The 20181-nt window shown below is 38.0% G+C and overlaps 2 protein-coding genes across 2 annotated transcripts in view; one reads left to right on the top strand and one right to left on the bottom strand.

The window, feature by feature from the left end:
• Window positions 1–839: 839 nt before the first annotated feature.
• On the bottom strand, window positions 840–2132 carry LOC124601202 (dynactin subunit 6). Its single transcript, XM_047136225.1, has one exon. It carries the CDS (start codon window positions 1998–2000, stop codon window positions 1461–1463), a length of 540 nt encoding a protein of 179 aa, XP_046992181.1. The 5' UTR covers window positions 2001–2132; the 3' UTR covers window positions 840–1460.
• Window positions 2133–2360: 228 nt separating this feature from the next.
• LOC124601186 (translin-associated protein X) overlaps window positions 2361–20181 on the top strand; it is a 52369-nt gene continuing 34548 nt past the window's right edge. Inside the window, exons 1-2 of the mRNA XM_047136223.1 lie at window positions 2361–2464; window positions 17676–17919. Of these exons, the coding sequence (XP_046992179.1) occupies window positions 2446–2464; window positions 17676–17919 (263 nt within the window). The 5' untranslated portion in view covers window positions 2361–2445. The remainder of the gene's footprint in view (window positions 2465–17675; window positions 17920–20181) is intronic.

The following is a 20181-nucleotide window of genomic DNA, read 5'->3' as shown; positions in this document are numbered from 1 at the left end:
GTATTGTAAGTTGTTGGTAGGTCTGATGCAGATGGAGGTACTGATGTAGCCATCCCTGAGGTTGATGTCAACATAAAGGAAGATGATCTGTTGGGTTGAAGAGTGCCAGGTGAAGTGAGTGGGTGTGAAGGTGATAAGGTTCTGGAGGAATATGGATAAGGTGTTTTCATCATCGGTCCAGTCACAAAGACATCACACAATACCACAAGATTTCACTGTCACAGAATTTGAAATTATTTTCACTTGTGAAATTTGAAATTAAGAATTGATCTAAGTTCAAGAGTAACAGAAAGATTCACAAGTAAATCATTAGAAGGGAAAATGATATTCATTACTCTTTAACAAATCTACCTATGACACAAAAGGGGTAAAATACGCAGCTATAAAGATCTTAAACAATCAATCAATCAAAATAAAATGTCTGGCAGATAGAATTTAAGTGTTTTCAAATGTCAATAAAAGACAACTACTCCTATGTCACTGAGAAATTCTTCCATAGAGATAATCAGTCATTTAAAAAATTGTAAATGACCAGCATGTAACCACATAGGCATAATTATTATTTTTAACATTTTTGTTGTTGTATATAAGTGTTCTGGAAGAGGCCAGCATGTACCACACAGGCCTCAATGGTGTTTTTCGTTTTGTATAAGTGTTCTATGTTTTTTCTGTTGACACATTTCACATCATAACACTTACCATGAATGTGATCTATGGAACACGTAACTAAGGGACTTTGAGTTTCAAACTGTCAGTTGCAGCTGAGACCACAATTTACCTTCCACTTTTTGCAGGGGGATGCATTTATGTCAAGTTTACGTAATGTGATAATGTCCAGCTCCGATAAAATGAAAATTTATTCAATTAATGTTATTACATATTGGTACAAATTGCACATAAGAGATACTAACACAACTAAAGATGTCTCCAAACATCTAACATTTTAAGTCATTTTTTTAGTTTTATCTCCATCTGTAATCAACAGAACATGTATTGGAGGCGAAAACACAACACTGCCACATTATGGTTCTGACATAAAAAATATTAAGCATTTAAAGAATATCATTTAATGATATTCATTACGAATTCTGCTAGGGTAAAAAGTCCAGTAACCCCTCATGGGGAACATCACGCTCCTTCTAAACACATTTTAAGCTTTTACTTGTGATCTTTTTTTTTCTCAGAACAAGAACTTTATTTTGTGTTAGTTCACTTAATTCTCCAAAATGCTGTGTTATTCAAGTCCTTGTGCAAAATATGACATTACAATCAGCAAAATTAAATTAAATAACAAGTAATTTTGAAGCTTCTTTAAGCTGATCTTTCCGTTAGTCTGCAACTGAATAAACAGCAATATGATGTTTAAAAGTGAAAACTATATGGCTAAGTCAAGTCAGGTTTCTATTGCAAGTGCCATAAATGTACTACCCCCTTGTATTTACACAGCACTGAAATACTTATTAAGCCTGACCTTTTTTGGATTTTTTTAGATGATGATAATTGGGTAAAACTTTAGTTAAATAGTCTAATTGCAGCGTCTGAGTTGGCGGTCTGTCCAATTGTTGCCGGCGAAGGCATTCCTTGCCATAAATTACAGTATTTTCGGGCAACACTTCGGAGCATGTCAGCGTACAACCTGCTCCAATAATACATCCGTTTGTTATCTCTACATCATGGCTTACAAACGATTTAGCTTCCAAAATGTTGTTATCGCCGATCTTCCTAGCTTCCGAGTGACAGTCCACTTCGAATACGTTGTTGGAACCAATGATAAGAACAGGTGTTGAGGAGGAAGTGCTTCCAGGTATAATCTTGTTGATAATCCGTGCTTGTTCTTCAATCAAATTGTTTTCTCCTATTATTATGGGCCCAGCTTCTGCTATAATCGACGCTCTTGGGTGTATTATTGTCATGCTTCCAATTGTAATGTCACCTTTCAGCTCGCACTCATTACACACAACAGCCCCAGGCGCAATTTTAACGCTGCTTTTCATAGACATGGCTTTACACTGACTGTAGTGTAGGACTTAATGTCTTTCAAACGCGAACAGCCTAAAACATCAGATCTTCTTTGAAGTCCCGTACCTTGCGGCCTGCAGATTTATAAACATTGCAACGACAATACGACATATTACGCTACCCAAAGATGATAGGAGATACCTTAGGAAAAAAAGATGGAAAAAACATTTTGCACATTATTATTTATGTCGTAATGATCCAAATGCCTTTCCTTATTCAGATACATTGATTTATCAACTGAACTGCACTGTAATTTTTTGCAGAAGGACCACTAAAAATCTAACATAAAATACAACACAGTCAAAGATGTTACTTGCTAGATTACCAGAGTAACAGTTCTTTTCTTTTAAAATATATACATCGATGATACGAGGTGGTGGCGTTAGTAAACACCAATACCAATAGTTTTTTGACTTCGCAATTTAGATGTCGCATTTCGAAAAAGGTATTGATGGAGGGCAATTAATTGCTCTTGTAGCCTCTTCCATGTCCCCTTCCGAAGTTTATCGTATAATATTTTTAGTTTGAAAATGTTTATTATATAGCTAATTTCAACCCATTCAGTTACTTTGGGAACTGTGAAATTGATGGTTCTATTCAGTTAGTCGGTTTTACTTATGCACTCTTGATGTGAAATAAATGTAGTGACATAAAGTTAATCTTTATTTATTTAATCTGTGTAGTTTGTTGCCCTTTACTCATTCATAGTTATTTGCATGTTTCGTGGATCTTAGTTGCGGTCTGTTTCTGTAATGTGGAATGGGTTGAATTATATTGTTAATACACTTTCTCCGTGAAAAACTATTACAACATGTTGACGATTTACATTAATGGCAAGAGTTACCTTTTTCCCGATATAGTGGACTATACTTAACTATGCGGAGTTGTTCCTCTTGTTTCCTGTACGCAACTGAATGCAACGAACTATTCGACTAAATGCAACGAAATAGTTGCCAGAATATTTTGTTTTCCTTTGAAAGGAAAAGTAAATTTTGTCATCCAATTTTTCGGTAGCTGTCATAATGATGTAAAAGCCATTCCTTGTCATTTCAACCAAGGGCTCCAGCTTGTAGTCTCAGATTTGGCTGAAATTTAGCACGCGATACTACCATGTGTGGAATGCGCATGTACAAAGTATTAGGTTCCCCTGAGAATTAGTTCCAGAGTTATATCTTACGAAAGAAGATGGTTCGACCCAGAAAATGCAATGCGCATTTGGCAATCGATCTTCAGAGCTTAATAACTTAGTAACCATTATTCACAGTCCAGTGAAATTTGAACCCCTAATAACATCCACTTAGTGAACACACTGTGCATCAAAACACAAACAACATATTTCTGAGGGAATTTTTTTTTTTTAAAGTCAAAATGTGATAAAAATGTAATGTGTTAAAAGATGCGTATTGTAGATGCCTGCGATGCCAAATATAATTCGCTCAATAATCGGATAATTTTTTTCCTAGGAAGCTTGATGTGGGCTAAACAAACACACACACACACACACACACACACACACACACACACACACACACACACACACACAGTTACATGTAGAGGAAAATACAAAAAAATTACAAAATCACTGAAAAAACGTGGATCTTCAAAGTGTGGTAGCACAGAAGGGATAAGTGATATCCAAGTCAAATTTCATAGCCTGCATAATTAGACCTTAATGTAGTATGTCTGAAAACGTCAGTGTTTTATTGCAAGGTATTTGTGTACAACAAAAATTGACTAATGTGTTTGGGGACATGACCACTGTTGCACAACATAATTTTGGAAAAAAAAAAAATTCCCCCTCCACTATTGTTTAGTAACTAAGAAATGACTTACAGGTAGATTAACAGTCTATCATTAATTTTTAATGCATCTTAACTGTCAAAAACCAGTCATCTGTGCTTAGAGCAGAAGTTTTCCCACGCTGTAGCTACTGTTCTCTGTACATGGCGTGGCAAATTGTACTGACTACCTGACACATTAGTAGGAACCATAACTGTCATAAGAAAATGTGGGACTAGTGCAGCAGGGGATACAACCCGTCGGCTTTGGACAATGACGTCACAAGTGGCCAATCGAGAAGCGATTCTTCTTAGTGTTGTAGCTCCCTTCAGTGGCTGATAAGTGTTTTTTGACTTTTTAAAAAAAAATCTCACGAGATAGAATAAACAGATCCACTTTATTAAGCAATCAGTAAAAAAACTAAACTGAAACATAACAGCAAAAGCGAAAATGGTAAACTGCTCTCTGGCGGCTTGTGACGTCCTTGTCCAAAGCCGACGGGTTGTATCCCCTGCTGCACTAGACACGAAAATGTTCAAAAGCAATCCAACGCATTTCAAATGTGGCCAGTGAAATTATCTTACTGGTCCTGCTGGTGCCATGAAGTTCACTATACATCACATTCTGCTTCGCAGCACTCTGTGACTCATCCTAAGAACCATTTGTCATCATAAATAGCAACAACACAGAAACATGGTTGTATATTGCCACTTGTGTTTCTGAATCAAGTGTTAGACACACTGTGAAGACATGAAGACATGCTGCGCACGAACCTATAATTGTAACTGGACAATCTGCTCAGCTGCAGAACAGTCAACTGGAGAAAAGCGATGATGGCTCCTTATGCCTGCAATACTTTTAATTCATACCAGTCTGCTTTTTAGCAAGTCTTCAACAGATTCACCTCATCTTTTGAAACATGAAATGGTTGTATGCCGGAGATATTTTTCTGTATACAGGTAAGTAATGAAGAGGTGTTAGAATGTGGCATTTGTAGCATGCTGCAGACTGGCTTGTGATGCCATGCAGTTAGTGGTAGCATCAGTAGTGTCATATAAATTTTTATCATGAGTTGTTGCAAAAAAAAAAAAAAAAACAAAAAAAAAATGCAGAAAACTGAAAATAATGGTAATGCACTCATAAATTTTTGAGATTTTTATAACTTTTGTACTGGCTAGCTGCCCCATCACTGACGTATTTTGCAGAATGTATGTGAGGCATCTTGTTTTTAACATATGCTATGACAGAGCAGATGCAGGCATGAATTGTAATGGGATCACGAATTGCACAATCACTAAAAACATAAATTCATGGCTGACGCACCACCTGAACCATTTCTATAGTTAATTGCAAATGGTTAGAGTGTTGCTTGGCTGGTGTCCCAATGATATCCTTGAATAATGTCTTGCACTAGAAGTGCATAAATTTTCAGAAAAGTTTGGTGTTATGATGATTGCATTTTGTTTCAAGTCATCCTTACAAAACTGGTGATGTGCAGATTGCACTATTACTGTAAAGCTATGTCCGTTCAGTCTGTTTTTACCACAACACAGTTTAACAAAATCTTCCACTATACTTTGCTTTGTTTAAAGTGTTGTGTGACCCATGTGATTCCATTGTTTATATAAAAAGTAAGTGGATTGTCTTCCATAAGGAGCTCATCATACAGTTTATTATTCAGGTGTTGTGCAGGTTTTTTCTTACCTGTACACTTCTCATGCCTGTGTATCATGCTCTGGTAGGAAAGTGATGTCACACACTAGCAGTTTCATTGCATCTTTGTAATCCAGAATCCTTTATAGCAGCAAACATCAAGTTAACATTCTGATGGCTCTCACATACACACACATTGTGTGTGCCCCCTGCATTTATAGGCACAACCCATTTTGGCTGAAGATTGAAAAAGACAGTAGGCCTAAACACACTTTGGTGTTAGGATACTTTTCCTTCAATGCTACACACAGTTCAGAAATGTTGCATAGCAAGAGTCTTTTTTGCATCTGCACATGGATGTATCTCATTTTTACCATGACATATTCTTTCTTGGCGGGCATTATTCTACTGTAGTCAGAATATTTGTGAAACACTAGCACCTCTATTTCTGAACTCAATTGTATACTCTGATCCTGTCAAAATTCTGGAAGCACTCCTAGGGTTGCTTTAACTTTCCTGGCTTGCTTTATCTTGTATGTAGAAACATCAAATTCCTTTACAGTGTGCTCAGTGGACCAGCCGGAAGGTGAAAGGATAAGAACAGCTACTTTTTTTCGTGAGTGTGAATTTGACACATATTTCTATCAAATTATGAACAATTTTGTTCAAATCGAAGCACTTTTGGAATAATTTCTGTTACTTTGGAGCAAATAGTTCTTCCTCTTCCACCATTAGTATCTGGCGTTTTATATTTCATTTCCATTTCAGCTTCTTTAGCTTTCTTCTACTATAACTGGGCCTATCTCTCTTCCCAATGCTCTATGTCTTCATGGGAGACAAACCAAGAGCAGTCAGTGAAGCATTTACCTGCCCAACCGCTGTGGTTGAAGGTGGCTGATAATCGTCTTCACTGTCATGTACATTATCAGAATATTCTTCAGTTTTTAATAGTGTGGCACACCTTGAACATAACGTTTGCCCTGGGTTCATGTTCAGCTGTTTGCACTGATTCACTTTCGGTACTAATTTTATATCAGCTTCTCGAAGGCTACACCTCACTGTCTTCTTGTGGAACCAAAATGGGTCAAAACAACTTCTTTGATAGGAAAGAATGCATTTATAGAAACACTTTAATATGACGATAGCAGACACTTGTGTTCCCTGGAACTGTACTTCTCGCTCCCATGGGGTGCATCTCAGAACTCCATCACAACAAATCTTTGTTTCATTCATCCAGATCTTGTAAAAATTGAATGCCGCATTTAGTTCCATATGTTGTTTAATGACATTCAGATCCTTGTGCTCTACCAATACTGCAACTTGTTTGAACAAAAGCACCACCAGCACACATTTCTGTCTCCCTTCTGCCTTTACAACACTAGTGACCATTTTGAACTAAAATTTTGGAAGCATGAGTAACCTGTGAAGCTTGCTTGTTTGCTTTATTCTTCCTGCCTCAATGACTCATACTGTTTCTGGACACTTCCATTGTTAACTTCCAGTTCCCAAGTGGTTCCTATTAGTTGATGCAGCATTATTTGAAACAAGAAATGAATCTCATCAGGTAAGGAAGACCACAGCTGTCTGCATCATCATCATCGCCGACCGGAGTGGCCGTGCAGTTCTAGGTGCTACAGTCTGGAACCGAGTGACTGCTCCGGTCGGAGGTTCGATTAATGCCTCAGGCATGGCTATGTGTGATGTCCTTAGGTTAGTTAGGTTTAATTAGTTCTAAGTTATAGGTGACTGATGACCACAGATGTTAAGTCCCATAGTGCTCAGAGCCATTTTTGAATCATCATCATTATTAATTGCTAAATCATGTTAAAACAAATGGAACCAAATATGTTTCTGTCAGCTTTAATTGTACACTAATGCCTTGCAATAAAATGTTGAAGTTGTGAGACATATTGCATTACAGTCTACTTATGCAGTGTAAGAAATTTGGCTTGGATATCACATGTCTCTTTTGTGCTATCACATTTTGAAAATACATGTTTCCTGGTGATTTTTCAGTTTTTTGTTTATTTTTCTGTGCATGTAACTCAATATGTGTGAAAGATGCAGACATGATGTGTTGTCTGTGTTTAACCACATTGGGCTTACTAGAGAAAATATTAGTCTCTACTTAAGTAAATTATATTTGGCATGGCACAGCAGGCACCTACAATATGGATCTTTTGACATTTTTTATTTTCCCTCAGTAATATGTTGTTGTTTCCTAAGTGGATGTTACTAGGTGTTAAAAAATTTCAGTGGACTGTGAGAAATAGTTCCTAAGTTATTAAGTTTTGAAAATGGCTCTCCGCCGGCTGGAGTGGCCATGCGGTTCTAGGCACTGCAGTCTGGAACTGATCTACTGCTACGGTCGCAGGTTCGAATCCTGCCTCGGGCATGGATGTGTGTGATGTCCTTAGGTTAGTTAGGTTTAATTAGTTCTAAGTTCTAGGTGACTGATGACTTCAGAAGTTAAGTCACATAGTGCTCAGAGCCATTTGAACCATTTTTTTGAAAATGGCTGTGACGATTTACTGCCAAATGTGCGTTGCATTTTCTGGGTCCCATCACCATCTTTCACAAGCTATAATTCTGCCACTAGTTCTCAGGGAGATGTAATTTTGTACATGAGTGTTCCACTTATGGTAGCATTAGTGTGCTAAATTTCAGACAAATCAGAGACTATGAGCTGGGACATTTTCTCAAACTGGTTGAAATGACTGGAATGACTCGCATGCAACTCCTTTATTACCTTTGACAACTGCAGCGGCTAGTTTATAAACATGCAAAATACGATATGAGGTATTTATTCACGTATGAAATTTGTTATCAACAATCCATCTAAGTTTGAGAGCGACAGAGATATTTAAAACTACAACACCACAAGGGGAAAATGATATGCACTACCCTTTAATGAATATAACTACACTACTGACCATTAAAATTGCTACACCACGAAGATGACATGCTACAGACGTGAAATTTAACCGACAGCAAGAAGATGCTGTGATATGCAAATGATTAGCTTTTCAGAGCATTCACACAAGGTAGGCGCCGGTGGCGACACCTATAACGTGCTGACATGAGGAAAGTTTCCAACCGATTTCTCATACACAAACAGCAGTTGACCTGCATTGCCTGGGGAAACATTGTTGTGATGCCTCGTGTAAGTAGGAGATATGCGTACCATCACATTTCCTACTTTGATAAAGGTCGGATTGTAGCCTATCGGGATTGCGGTTTATCGTATCGCGACATTGCTGCTCGTGTTGGTCAAGATCCAATGACTGTTAGCAGAATATGGAATCGGTGGGTTCAGGAGAGTAATACGGAATGCCTTTCTGGATCTCAATGGCCTCGTATCACTAGCAGTCGAGATGACAGGCATCTTATCTGCATGGCTGTAATGGATCGTGCAGCCACGACTCCATCCCTGAGTCAACAGATGGGGACGTTTGCAAGACAACAACCATCTGCACGAACAGTTCGACGACGTTTGCCGCAGCATGGACTATCAGCTCAGAGACCATGGCTGCGGTTACCCTTGACTCTGCATCACAGACAGGAGCGCCTGCGATGGTGTACTCAAAGATGAACCTGGGTGCACGAATGGCAAAACGTCATTTTTTTCAGATGAATCCAGGTTCTGTTTATAGCATCATCATGGTCACATCTGTGTTTTGCGACATCGCGGTGAACACACATCGGAAACGTGTATTTGTCATCGCCATACTGGCGTATCACCCAGTGTGATGGTATGGGGTGCCACTGGTTACACGTCTCGGTCACCTCTTGTTTGCATTATCGGCACTTTGAACAGTGGTCGTTACATTTCAGATGTGTTACAATCTGTGGTTGTACCCTTCATTCGATCCCTGCGAAACCCTACATTTCAGCAGGATAATGCACGACCACATGTTGCAGGTCCTGTACGGGCCTTTCTGGATACAGAAAATGTTCGACTGCTGCCCAGGCCAGCGCATTCTCCAGATCTATTACCAGCTGAAAATGTCTGGTCAATGGTGGCCGAGCAACTGGCTTGTCACAATACACCAGTCACTACTCTTGATGAACTGTGGTATCGTGTTGAAGCTGCATGGGCAGCTGTACCTGTACATGCCATCGAAGCTCTGTTTGACTCAATGCCCAGGCGTATCAAGGCCGTTATTACAGCCAGAGGTGGTTGTTCTGGGTACTGATTTCTCTGGATCTATACACCCAAATTGTGTGAAAACGTAATCCCATGTCAGTTCTAGTATAAAATATTTGTCCAATGAATACTCGTTTATCATCTGCATTTCTTCTTGGTGTAATAATTTTAATGACCAGTAGTGTATTTGATGACTTACACATGGAAATAAAATGTCTGGCAGGTAGCAGAAGTGTTATAAAATATAGATTAAGATGTTTCTCCTTAACAGCTCCTCCTACACATAGAAGAATTATTGAGTAGAGTTAGTCATAAAAAAACTGTGAATGGGCACAATGTTCATATAAAATTTCTGTTTTTGTTTGTTGTATATAAGTTTTCTACATTTTTTTTCTGTTTCCATGTTCCAAATCATAACATTTGTTGTGAATTTTATCTATGGAACAAGGAACTAACTGACTGTATGCATGGAAAAATGGGTAAAAACTGAGATCAAGGAAGATCAGTTTGGTTTTCAGACAACTACAGAAATGCACAAGATTGCTACTGATCCTATGACTTGACTTAGAAGATAGGTTGCAGAAAGGCAAACCTATGTTCACAGCATTAGTATCTTTAGCAATGCTTTTGACAATGTAAGTTGGTCTACACTCGGAAACTTTGAAGATAGCAGGAATAAAATACAGTGTTTGAAAGGTTATTTACAACTTTTACAAAAACCATTCAGCAATTGTAAGAGTTCAAGTACATGAAAGAGAAGCAGAAGGGAGTGAGATAGGGTTGTGGTTTAAACCCTGATGTTTTTCACTCTTGTTTATTGAGCATGCTGTGAAGAAGAAAACCAAGCAGAAATTTGGCAAGGGAGTTAAAGTTCAGGGATAAGAAATAACAACTTTGAAGTTTGCCAGCAATATTGTAATTCTGTAATAGATGGTTAGGGGCTTGGAAGAGCGGTTGAAGGTAAGGTATAATATCTTGGAAAGAGGTTATAGGATGAACATCAAAAAAGTAAAACAATGGTAAAGAAATTTGGTCAAATTAAATCAGCTGACCCTGAGGAAATTAGATTAAGAAATGAGAGACTAAAAGTAATAGATGCTTGTTGCTACTTGTACAGAAAAATAACTGACAGTGGCAAAGGTTGAGAGAATATAATCAGCAGACTGGCAATGGTAAGTGAAGCATTTCTGACCCAGAGGAATTCGTTAGCAGCTAATATAAATGTAAGTGTTAGGAAGTTATTTCTGAATTTATTTCTGTGGAGTGTAGCCATGTACAGAAATGAAATGTGAACTGTTAGCACTTTACACAAGAAGAGAATGGAAGCTTTTTTTGATGTGTGGTACTAGAGGAGAATGCTGAAGAACAAATGGAGAGATCAAATAACTAATGAGGAGCTATTGAATTGGATTGGGGGAAAAAAATTATGGCACAGTGTGTCCCATGGAATTGTGCTGGGACGTTTGCTGTTCATGTTTTATATCAGGCCTATTCAGGATGTAGTTATGAGTTCTCACTCACCACCCGGGTGGAGAGCGCTTACAGGAAAATGGGATGGGATGATCAGACATCATTATGTAGCACAGAGAAATTGCAAACTGAGTACTGCCTTTAGAGGAATACGTAGTTGCTGGTGTAGTGCTTGAAGTGGAGAGTAGCTCTTTTTCAATTGATGAAAAGCAGTGTTTTGCAGGGTTAGGAACTTAAAAGGGAAGGTCAGATGCACCATTGTAAATATACAACATTAGTGCATGACTACACAGCCATGTTTAAAACGACCTACAGTGTTACAGGGAGTCACATGATAATTTTGTAATAAAATAAATGTTGTAGACTCTCATAAAAAAATCACAACTTCACAGGTTTGCAGATATGGTTACGTCATCGGTTGGATCTATATACTAGTGCGAGTAATTTTCTTCCACCCTGATGGGAACGAAAGCTAGCTACAGGAGCTCACTCGCAGATTACAACTTAAAAACGTAATGTGGAATCAGCAGAAGGAGATACCAGACAGTGATGCTACAGGGAAAAACAGAAATCTAGAATTCAATGATATCCAGTGTATTTGTGTTTAATATGTGAGTAAAATAGTCACAAAATACAAGTTGATGACGGTTTAAACTCTGACCAAAACAACATTTATCATAAGACTGTGCCAATTGTAAGCAGCAACAAGTTTTGAACCAACTGTCCCTAGTTCTTTTCCTCATCAATTAAAAGAAATTAAGTTTTGTTGCATTGTCATTTCTCTTCAGCGCAACAGTTTTAGGAAAAAAATTGTTATGAAATTCCCTAAATAGCCAGTGTGAAATGATACATCTCTGTAGAACTAACATTAGCAACTGTAGAACAGACTCATTGACAATAGTTTTTTGTGTCGAGCTGCTTTGTCCCATTTCCTCCTACCCTACCCACTCCATCAACTCGCTGTGAGCCAGCCCATTGCTCACTGCTGAAGCACGAGTGTAAGCCAGCTTAAATGAGCAGAATGGTGAACAGGCCTTCTAATGCTTTGGATGACTTAAAGTGGTGAAGTGTGTACGTAAACTCCCACTCCTTTAACGATGAGACTTACTTGAGATGGTCAGCCGACTTCCCTTGCTGGTTAACTTGCTGCTGCAACCTTCTTTTCTCTTCTTCTTCAAAGTATATTTGCTAGTAACACGAATTTCTCAAAATAATTGATAGGTCCTCAAATGAGAAGTAAGAAAGGAAATAAATCAAAATGGTTGCTAAGATCGAAGAAGAAAAAGAAGATAGCCCCCAATACAGGAAACCCTTCCCACCCCCTTTCCCCAGGATCCCTACCTTGCCGGTACTTAACGAGAAACCGGGGGAGGTTTGGTGTTAAACCATCTCCTACAGAGCGAACATTTCCACCTTCACTCTTGAGGTCCCCGAAGAAAATCTTAGCAACCCTATGGAAATGGCAAGTAATGAAGAATTAGTCACACTTGTTCGCGAGGGTTGTTTGAAAGGTGTGGTCTGTGTTTTTGTTAATCGTGATTTATGCGTTCTCGCAAAGCATACTCTTATCCATCCAATATTATATGTTCTGCTAACATAATATTCACTTCTGTTCATTAAGACAAATATGTGTTGGGAAATATAAATTTGAACTCTAGCCCGACTATGGAGGTACATCTGTCAAAGAATAACGCAGTTGTCCTAAGGTCAGCTCAGCGAGGACGGAAACCTTGTGTAGATAAAAAAAGGCAAAAGCTGGCTTGACTATATTCAGAGATAATTCTTAGTTACAAATTTAAGAAAAAGATATTCATGACTCTTTACAAACCAAGTTTTACAGATTTAAGAAAAGTTTTAAAGTGAAATTTAGAAAGGGGTTCTAACCGTGCTTAAGTATTGAAGACCTATTCTAATTTGTGGGTGAAGCCCACTACTTAAATATTTGAGAGGTCGCGATAGGTGCGGAAACTTAAGTATATCAGACTTAAGACTAATTCCGCGTTAGGCGCGGCCTTAATTATGTCAGACCGGTGGGGGAGGTTTGGAGTTAATTTAGGATCTATTTTGTTATTTCATTCTACTCCGTGCCCTGACAGCACACTGCGCACCACGGCTGCCAGTGGCTGGTGCACCACACACGCAGGCGGGTCACACACAGCCGAGCTTCTCCCCTCAGTCCATCTTGCGGCAGACGTCACTGGGGTGTCGCGGCAGGTGGGTGTGGCTTCCCGCGATGGCTGGAGATGGCCGGGCAGTAGGCACACATTAGCTCCATAATGATATCATGCAGTATGACATTGGATTAATTGCATTGTTAATCTGTTCCTCTGTTAAGACTGTAGCACAGTTGTACCATGATGCGAGATGTATATATAATGCTGCCACTGGTGGTTGCAAGAGATCAGTCTTTCTCCCCGATGCTTTTAATGAAATATTGTCTTTTTTGGGTTTACTTTTGTATCAAGATTGTTTTGTAATCATGTGATTCACAGTCTGTTACAGCCCCTTTACATGCTGCCAGTTGACACCAGAATTCATGTATAGAACTAATATAATGTTATGTTCATATAACAAGCACAGTCACTTCTTATTTTGTCTAATTTGTTTAGTAACATAATTCTTAGTTTCACAATAGAATGTGCTATATACGCATCTCATCCAGAACTGTCATCAGCAACTGCTGGTCTCTATTAGCGGAACATACAAGGTAAATTACAACAGTTATTAGCGACATCGCTGTAGGATATGTAAGTCATTGTACACTCCATGGTCATTCCCAGAGGCTTCCTCCTGGATGGCAGACAGTGACCAGTAAATGCACCCACCTTCTTGCTGTGTGTTACTGTCAGGTGTTATGTGCGCATGAGATGTTGCTGTGCCATACTGCTGTCAAGGCTCTGAAAATCACGTTACCGGTATTGGTGTGAGATAGTAATTGATTGTGAGGTCCAAAATGACAATTGTTTTGGTACTGATAAAGCTGATGCCAAGGCTTTGTGCCTTTTCAGTGTGAAAAACCCCCTTCAAAAAAATTCGAAGGCTGATTTTATACCTGGTATATAAGTTAAATCAGCATATTATCTACAGTGACAGCTTGAACTAACAGCTGTAAACAACATATTCACATCCAGCTAGTCAGTTTGAGCAGACAGTGTTAAGTTGTGTGTCACTGTTGTTGTGTCAAAAATTGCAGTGGAACATCATCTCTAAATAAAGTGTTCAAGACATTCTCTGAAATGTTTTGAAGAAGAAAAAAGTGTGCAAAGTTTGTAATGCACACCTTGACTCTATAACAAAAACGACATTGTGTGGACACCTGCTGCAACTTGATTCAAACGCAAAATGTGGACAATTATTTTCTGAAAGAGAATCATTGTGGGTGATAGAGACTTGGTGTTACCAATAAAAACCTATCACAAAATAACAAAGTGCAGAAATTCACAGGAAGGGTCAATACTTTGATGACATAACTGAAATTCAAACCAGAGTAGCTTGTAAGTTGAATAACATCTGAAAGAAGGACTTTTCTGATAGTTTCACATGTTGGTATTAACATTTCTCTATTTCTTTATTAATCCAATCTTGAAACTTTTTGGACTAACAGGATAATCATTTGGGAACAACCAAATATATATATTCACAATAGCCACCTAATAATGATAAAATATAAGGCTTATCATGGAGTTGATGTGAATGTGTGGATTTTAAATGAAGCATTATGTGAATGTATGATGGGAGAGAAAATTAATTTTTAAAGTTTTGTAAAAATTCAGCTCTTCTTGATTACTTGTGTTACAACAGTCCTCATAGAAGAATCTTACATCTAATATTGTTACATCTACTGCACAGTTGTGACAAGTGACAATCAGAAACAACTGTCTGAAGCAGTGTTGAGACACATTGCCTAATGTCACATCACAGAGTAGTGTAAAAGTGTCCAGTGATGAAAACTGTTTGCAACTGAGTAACTGGCCCACTCTAATATAGGGCACCTTCTACATTTATTTTTACAATAAAGTACCCAGTACATTAAACAGGATCAGTTCCCTTGTAATGCTTAAGTGCATAAGAGTCCTCAGCATTTCAGAGTTACAGTTGTGGGTCCCTGGCTGAAGAGTATTTGAGTCTACCAGCAAATATGTGAATCAAACATAATAGAACATACTTTCTGTAATCACTGAGTTGTCCTCAATTAATCCAACCTTTCCAGTCCTATTTCATATAACAACAGTTTAATGAATTTATGACTAATTTAATTAGTGAAATTGCTGCTTAAATGTTTCAAACTGCAGGTGCTTCAAAGGTTGTAGTCTCATCTTCTTATTCCACAATATGTGTAATGGAAATTAGTGCATCTAATAAATACCAAACTTAGATTAATTTGGAGTTCACAAACATATTGTAATTATATGGAATACAACCATTTAATCAGGTGTTGCATCATTTACAGCTTTCGCTGTGTTTAACAGTGTGTTCATTGTTTGTTACCTATTGGCATATTAAATATCAGAGGTATGTGTAATTACACCATAGGATATTTTATGTGGCGGGTATCATATAAACAATGATGCCAAATGTGAAGGTCCAGAGAGTACTTAATGATGTGAGAAAAGCTGTATGTATCATAAATGGACCGTGCTGGTGGGTGTGCGTAGGAATAAATATTAGATCTAGAAATTACAGATCCTTTGTTAAAGAGAAGTTCTTAATTATCGTTCTTTGTGCCTTACTGTTACTCTCCTCTTTGGAAAGAAAAAAAGAAAGCTTCGTTTAAGTAACATTGAGTTTTCCCATTATTTTTAAATATATTTGACATTTGCTCACAACAGTCACCCCTTTCAAAAGTGAGTATATATTTACTTCAAAATACCCTACACTTTCTTATGCCTAATGCTAGAAATAAAGAGCAAAACTGCAGATTATGGTACCACCTGTCAGCTTTGACCTGTGATGTCATCAAGGTAGTGGACACAGCTATTTCAAACATGGGCCGGCCGGTGTGGCCATGTGGTTCTAGGCACTTCAGTCTGGAACCATGTGAGCGCTACGGTCGCAGGTTCAAATCCTGCCTCGGGCATGGATATGTGTGATGTCCTTAGGTTAATTAGGTTTAAGTAGTTCTAAGTTCTAGGGAACTGATGACCTTAGAAGTTAAGTCCCATAGTGCTCAGAGCCATTTTTTTTAATTTCGAACATGCACAATATGGAGACCATAATGTCACTCATTACACACATGAAATAAACACAAATAATATGAAAAATATTTAACTTCTGAAATAACATGAAACTAATGGAACAACTGTAGGAATTAGGGGTTTTGAGCAGGAACAAACCAAAAATAAGACAATCTTATTAATGAAGATATAATAAAACAAATACTAACACAAAAATCACGCAGACAGAATTACCAGCACTCAACAAAACCACTATTTAAGAACCCTGAAAAAGTTGGTGTGGGAAATTTCACATGGCCTGTACATCTCAAATAAAGTTCATGATACCCTAGACCCCCAAATAACTCCGTAACCTGGTACCAGAAATGTAATTTGATCTACATAGCACAGACAAAATCTGCAATACCACAAAACCACACACAATTCAGTAAAACCATTATCTAACATTTCACTTGAGCTATACAGCTAAAATCAAGTCTGCAGCTCTGCAAAACCAAAAATTGCTCACCAGTGTCCAAAAATTGCTCACCAGTGTAGGTAAAAAAAACTCTATGACACAAACTAATCACTATCCATCATAATTACTAACAACAAACAAGACAACCCAAAGCAGACAAAAAAATGGCGTTAACACCATTTCTACTATACAAGAAAAAGGCAGTTATGCAGGTAAACATACACATACCATGCATACGACAGTAAAAAAATAATACTATAAAAACATACTTCCCTACCAAAGTCATAACATAAATGTAGCGATAGGAAAAGTGAAACGTCGTCAACACAATCTCTCAAATGGCTGAGATGCAGCAACTTTGGTCAGTCTGATACGTTTTCTGCAAATGCGAGACTTCATATTATTGGCAATTAAACTGAACAACTCTAGGAATGTAATCATAGTCAACATCTTTTCCCCCATTTTGGTATCAGGGGTCTACCCGTAAACTTCGTTGTCATTTGTAACTGATAAAAAAATTCAAACAAAATTAAATTTCCAAACATTGACAGACCACACTAATGATTCAAAACTTGAAAATGAATCTTTTACCTGTGATTGCCAACATCAAAATAACTCACAAACTGCCACAATCTCTTCCAATACTGTTCTCACGAACAGCAGTCAAGGAGTCCAGCAAATCACTAACATTGCTTACAAGCAATTTAGAAACATAAACATCCCACAGTAGAGAGAGCCCCAACATATTACAACACATGCCATATAAATACAGTCCATTTCAAAAATGCTGCACCACCATAACTTAACACAACAGTTACTCATGGGGCAAAGCAGGTACCACAAATTTTGATTCACCCATGTAAAAGAGTGTTAAACATAGGTAGCACAGTTCATAAAATGCAGTTGTGCAATAGGAATATTTTTCACTTTTTCTCTTAGTTTGGTTTATGCATCATGCTTCTCTTTTTTCACTTAGGTCACAGACGGCAGCGGCAGTATCGGAAGGGTCATGATTTTGAGAAGCAGAAGCATATTGTAGGAGCAAAAGGGCAGGAAGCAACTAATGTCCTCAGTGATGATTCACCAGTGCTGGCTGCATTTAAGCAGTATGCTGCTGAGCTAGACACAAAACATGACAAATATGAGGCCATTGTGAAACTAGGCAGAGACATTACAATCGAAAGCAAGAGAATTATTTTTTTACTTCATTCCGCTGACAGGTATTATGAATATACTTTAATATTTCATAAACATTCTTGTAATCTCAGTAATAAAATTTAACTGGTATATGTGAGTAAAATTTTGAACACTAATTAATTAGTGTTGTGTGTCTGTATAACATTCACCCTTTTTAAAATTGGCTACCTCTTTTTTGTGCTTCCGTATACTCAATGCTAAAAAAGAAAAAAAGAGTTTTAAGCATAATTAGGATAGTTTGTAAGGTCCAATGCGAAATGGAAGACAATGATACAGTTTGATAAGCACAATAAAAGTTACTTCATGGGAAAGGTTGATATCAAAACACTACAAACTTAATTAACCTCATTTTATGTATAGTTTCTCAAACTCAAGACATTCATAGTTCACATGTTTTTATCGGGAATCTCTTTCTCAACATCCTTCTAACTGTAGGAAATGACTATTTAAAGCTCCCCCTTATGGAGACAAAAGTAATCCTTTACTCTAAGTATAGTTTGGTAGGGCATGCTGTGTCTCCAGTTGTGAAAGAAGGGTTGTCAGCATGGGATGTTGCCCACAAATGGGAGTACAGATCATCATCATCATCATCATCATCATCATCATTAGAACATTCAACCCAACAGTATATTGTGGGGTATGAGAAAACTGGGTAACGTCATATCCAGAATGGAATCTGGATCATATTGTGGAAATCTCTTTGCCGAGGAGTGAAGGATTTGTTGGATGACTGCTCATCACCATAGAAGGATGTGAAGATGGCCAGGTATCACTGCTCATCTCAGTGGAATGCTAGTGCAACCTCTTCTTGAGTTCTGCTCGAGACTTTGGGATCCCCACCGGCTTGGATTGAAAGAGGACATTGAAGAAATTTAAAGGTGTTCTGCTAGATTTGTTACTAGTAAGTTCGATCAACACACGAGTATTATGGAGATGCTTCGTGAATTCGAGTGGGAATTCCTCGAGAGATGATGACATTCTTTCCATGCGAAACTGTTGAGAAAATTTAGAGAACTCGCATTTGATGCTGACTACAGAATGATTCTACTGTTGCCAACACACATTTTACGGAGGACCATGAAGGTAAGAGAAATTAGGGCTAATATGAAGGCATGTAGGGAATTGTTTTTCCCTTGCTCTGTTTGTGAGTGGAACAGGAAAGGAATTGACTAGTATTGGTAGAAGGTTCCCTCTGCCATGCACCATACAATGTCTTGCTGAGTATGTATGTAAATGTAGCTGTAGAAGTGTGCAATCCTATGGATTCAACAAAGAAGTGGGTCAGTCTTGTGTCAGCTAAGTAATACACATGGATGCTGGATACTCCTTGTCACTATTGAGAATAATTTGGTGGCTGTGTAGTACTGGAAGAAGATCCTCCAACGTTTTGTCCAGCCCAACAGTCAACATTTAGGTGACGGATTCATCGTTGATGATGACAATGAATCAGCACATTGTGCTCACCTCATAAACACCTTCTGCCAGGAGACCTCAATGAACCTAATGGAATTACTTGTAGTATATGCTGACATGAAACCAAACGAGCACACTTGATATATGCTGACATGTATGCAACTGAGTGTGATTGCAATTATTTGAAACTTGTAGTAGGATTGTCACAGGAGTGTTGTTTTACCCTCTGAATGACATCTGTAAGGCTGCTATTGAAGAGTGTGACATACTTCGGGAGCAATATCTGGACCACCCTGTGGATGGCATGCTGAGGAGCATCCAAGCATTTTCCAGTTCATTGGGTGGAGTAACATGACATTAAATATTATTCAGCATCAGATTTTTTTTCACAGTAGTGCACTTTTGAAAAGACTGCTTTCATTTTATTTGTTAATTTATTTGGCATTACAGAAGCATCTAATTCGACCCGTCTGCTGTGACCCATGACATTATCAGAATGGCGGAAACTACTACATACAGCATATACAAAATTACAACAGTGATGTCACTAATACACATGCCAACAAATGCAAACAAAAATAAAAATTGAACAGTAATGTCTCACTCCAAAAATAAAATGAAACTAATGGGACAACCGTGGGAAATTAGGGGTAAACGGGGGAGGGGGGGGGGGACAAATTAAATAAACAACAATAAAAAAACGGCACACAATCCCAAAACAAATAATGTCAAAGAAATTTAAATTATAGCATTCAGCTACACTAACAAAACTACAGAAATCGGACATTTCCTTGAACTATACAGCCCAGCCACAACTACCAATACCAAAAAATCAACACCTGCAACCTCAAAAAAGGACTTCACCTATATAG

This window comes from Schistocerca americana, chromosome 1 (genome assembly GCF_021461395.2).
Source record: "Schistocerca americana isolate TAMUIC-IGC-003095 chromosome 1, iqSchAmer2.1, whole genome shotgun sequence".
Taxonomy (NCBI): domain Eukaryota; kingdom Metazoa; phylum Arthropoda; class Insecta; order Orthoptera; family Acrididae; genus Schistocerca; species Schistocerca americana.
The sequence above is the reverse complement of the archived record's forward strand: the minus strand, read 5'-3'. Positions and strand labels throughout refer to the sequence as shown.

What these genes read in the sequence shown, in the direction of transcription:
- LOC124601202 (XM_047136225.1), bottom strand. Translation starts at nt 2,000, where the DNA reads ATGTCTATGAAAAGCAGCGTTAAAATTGCGCCTGGGGCTGTTGTGTGT.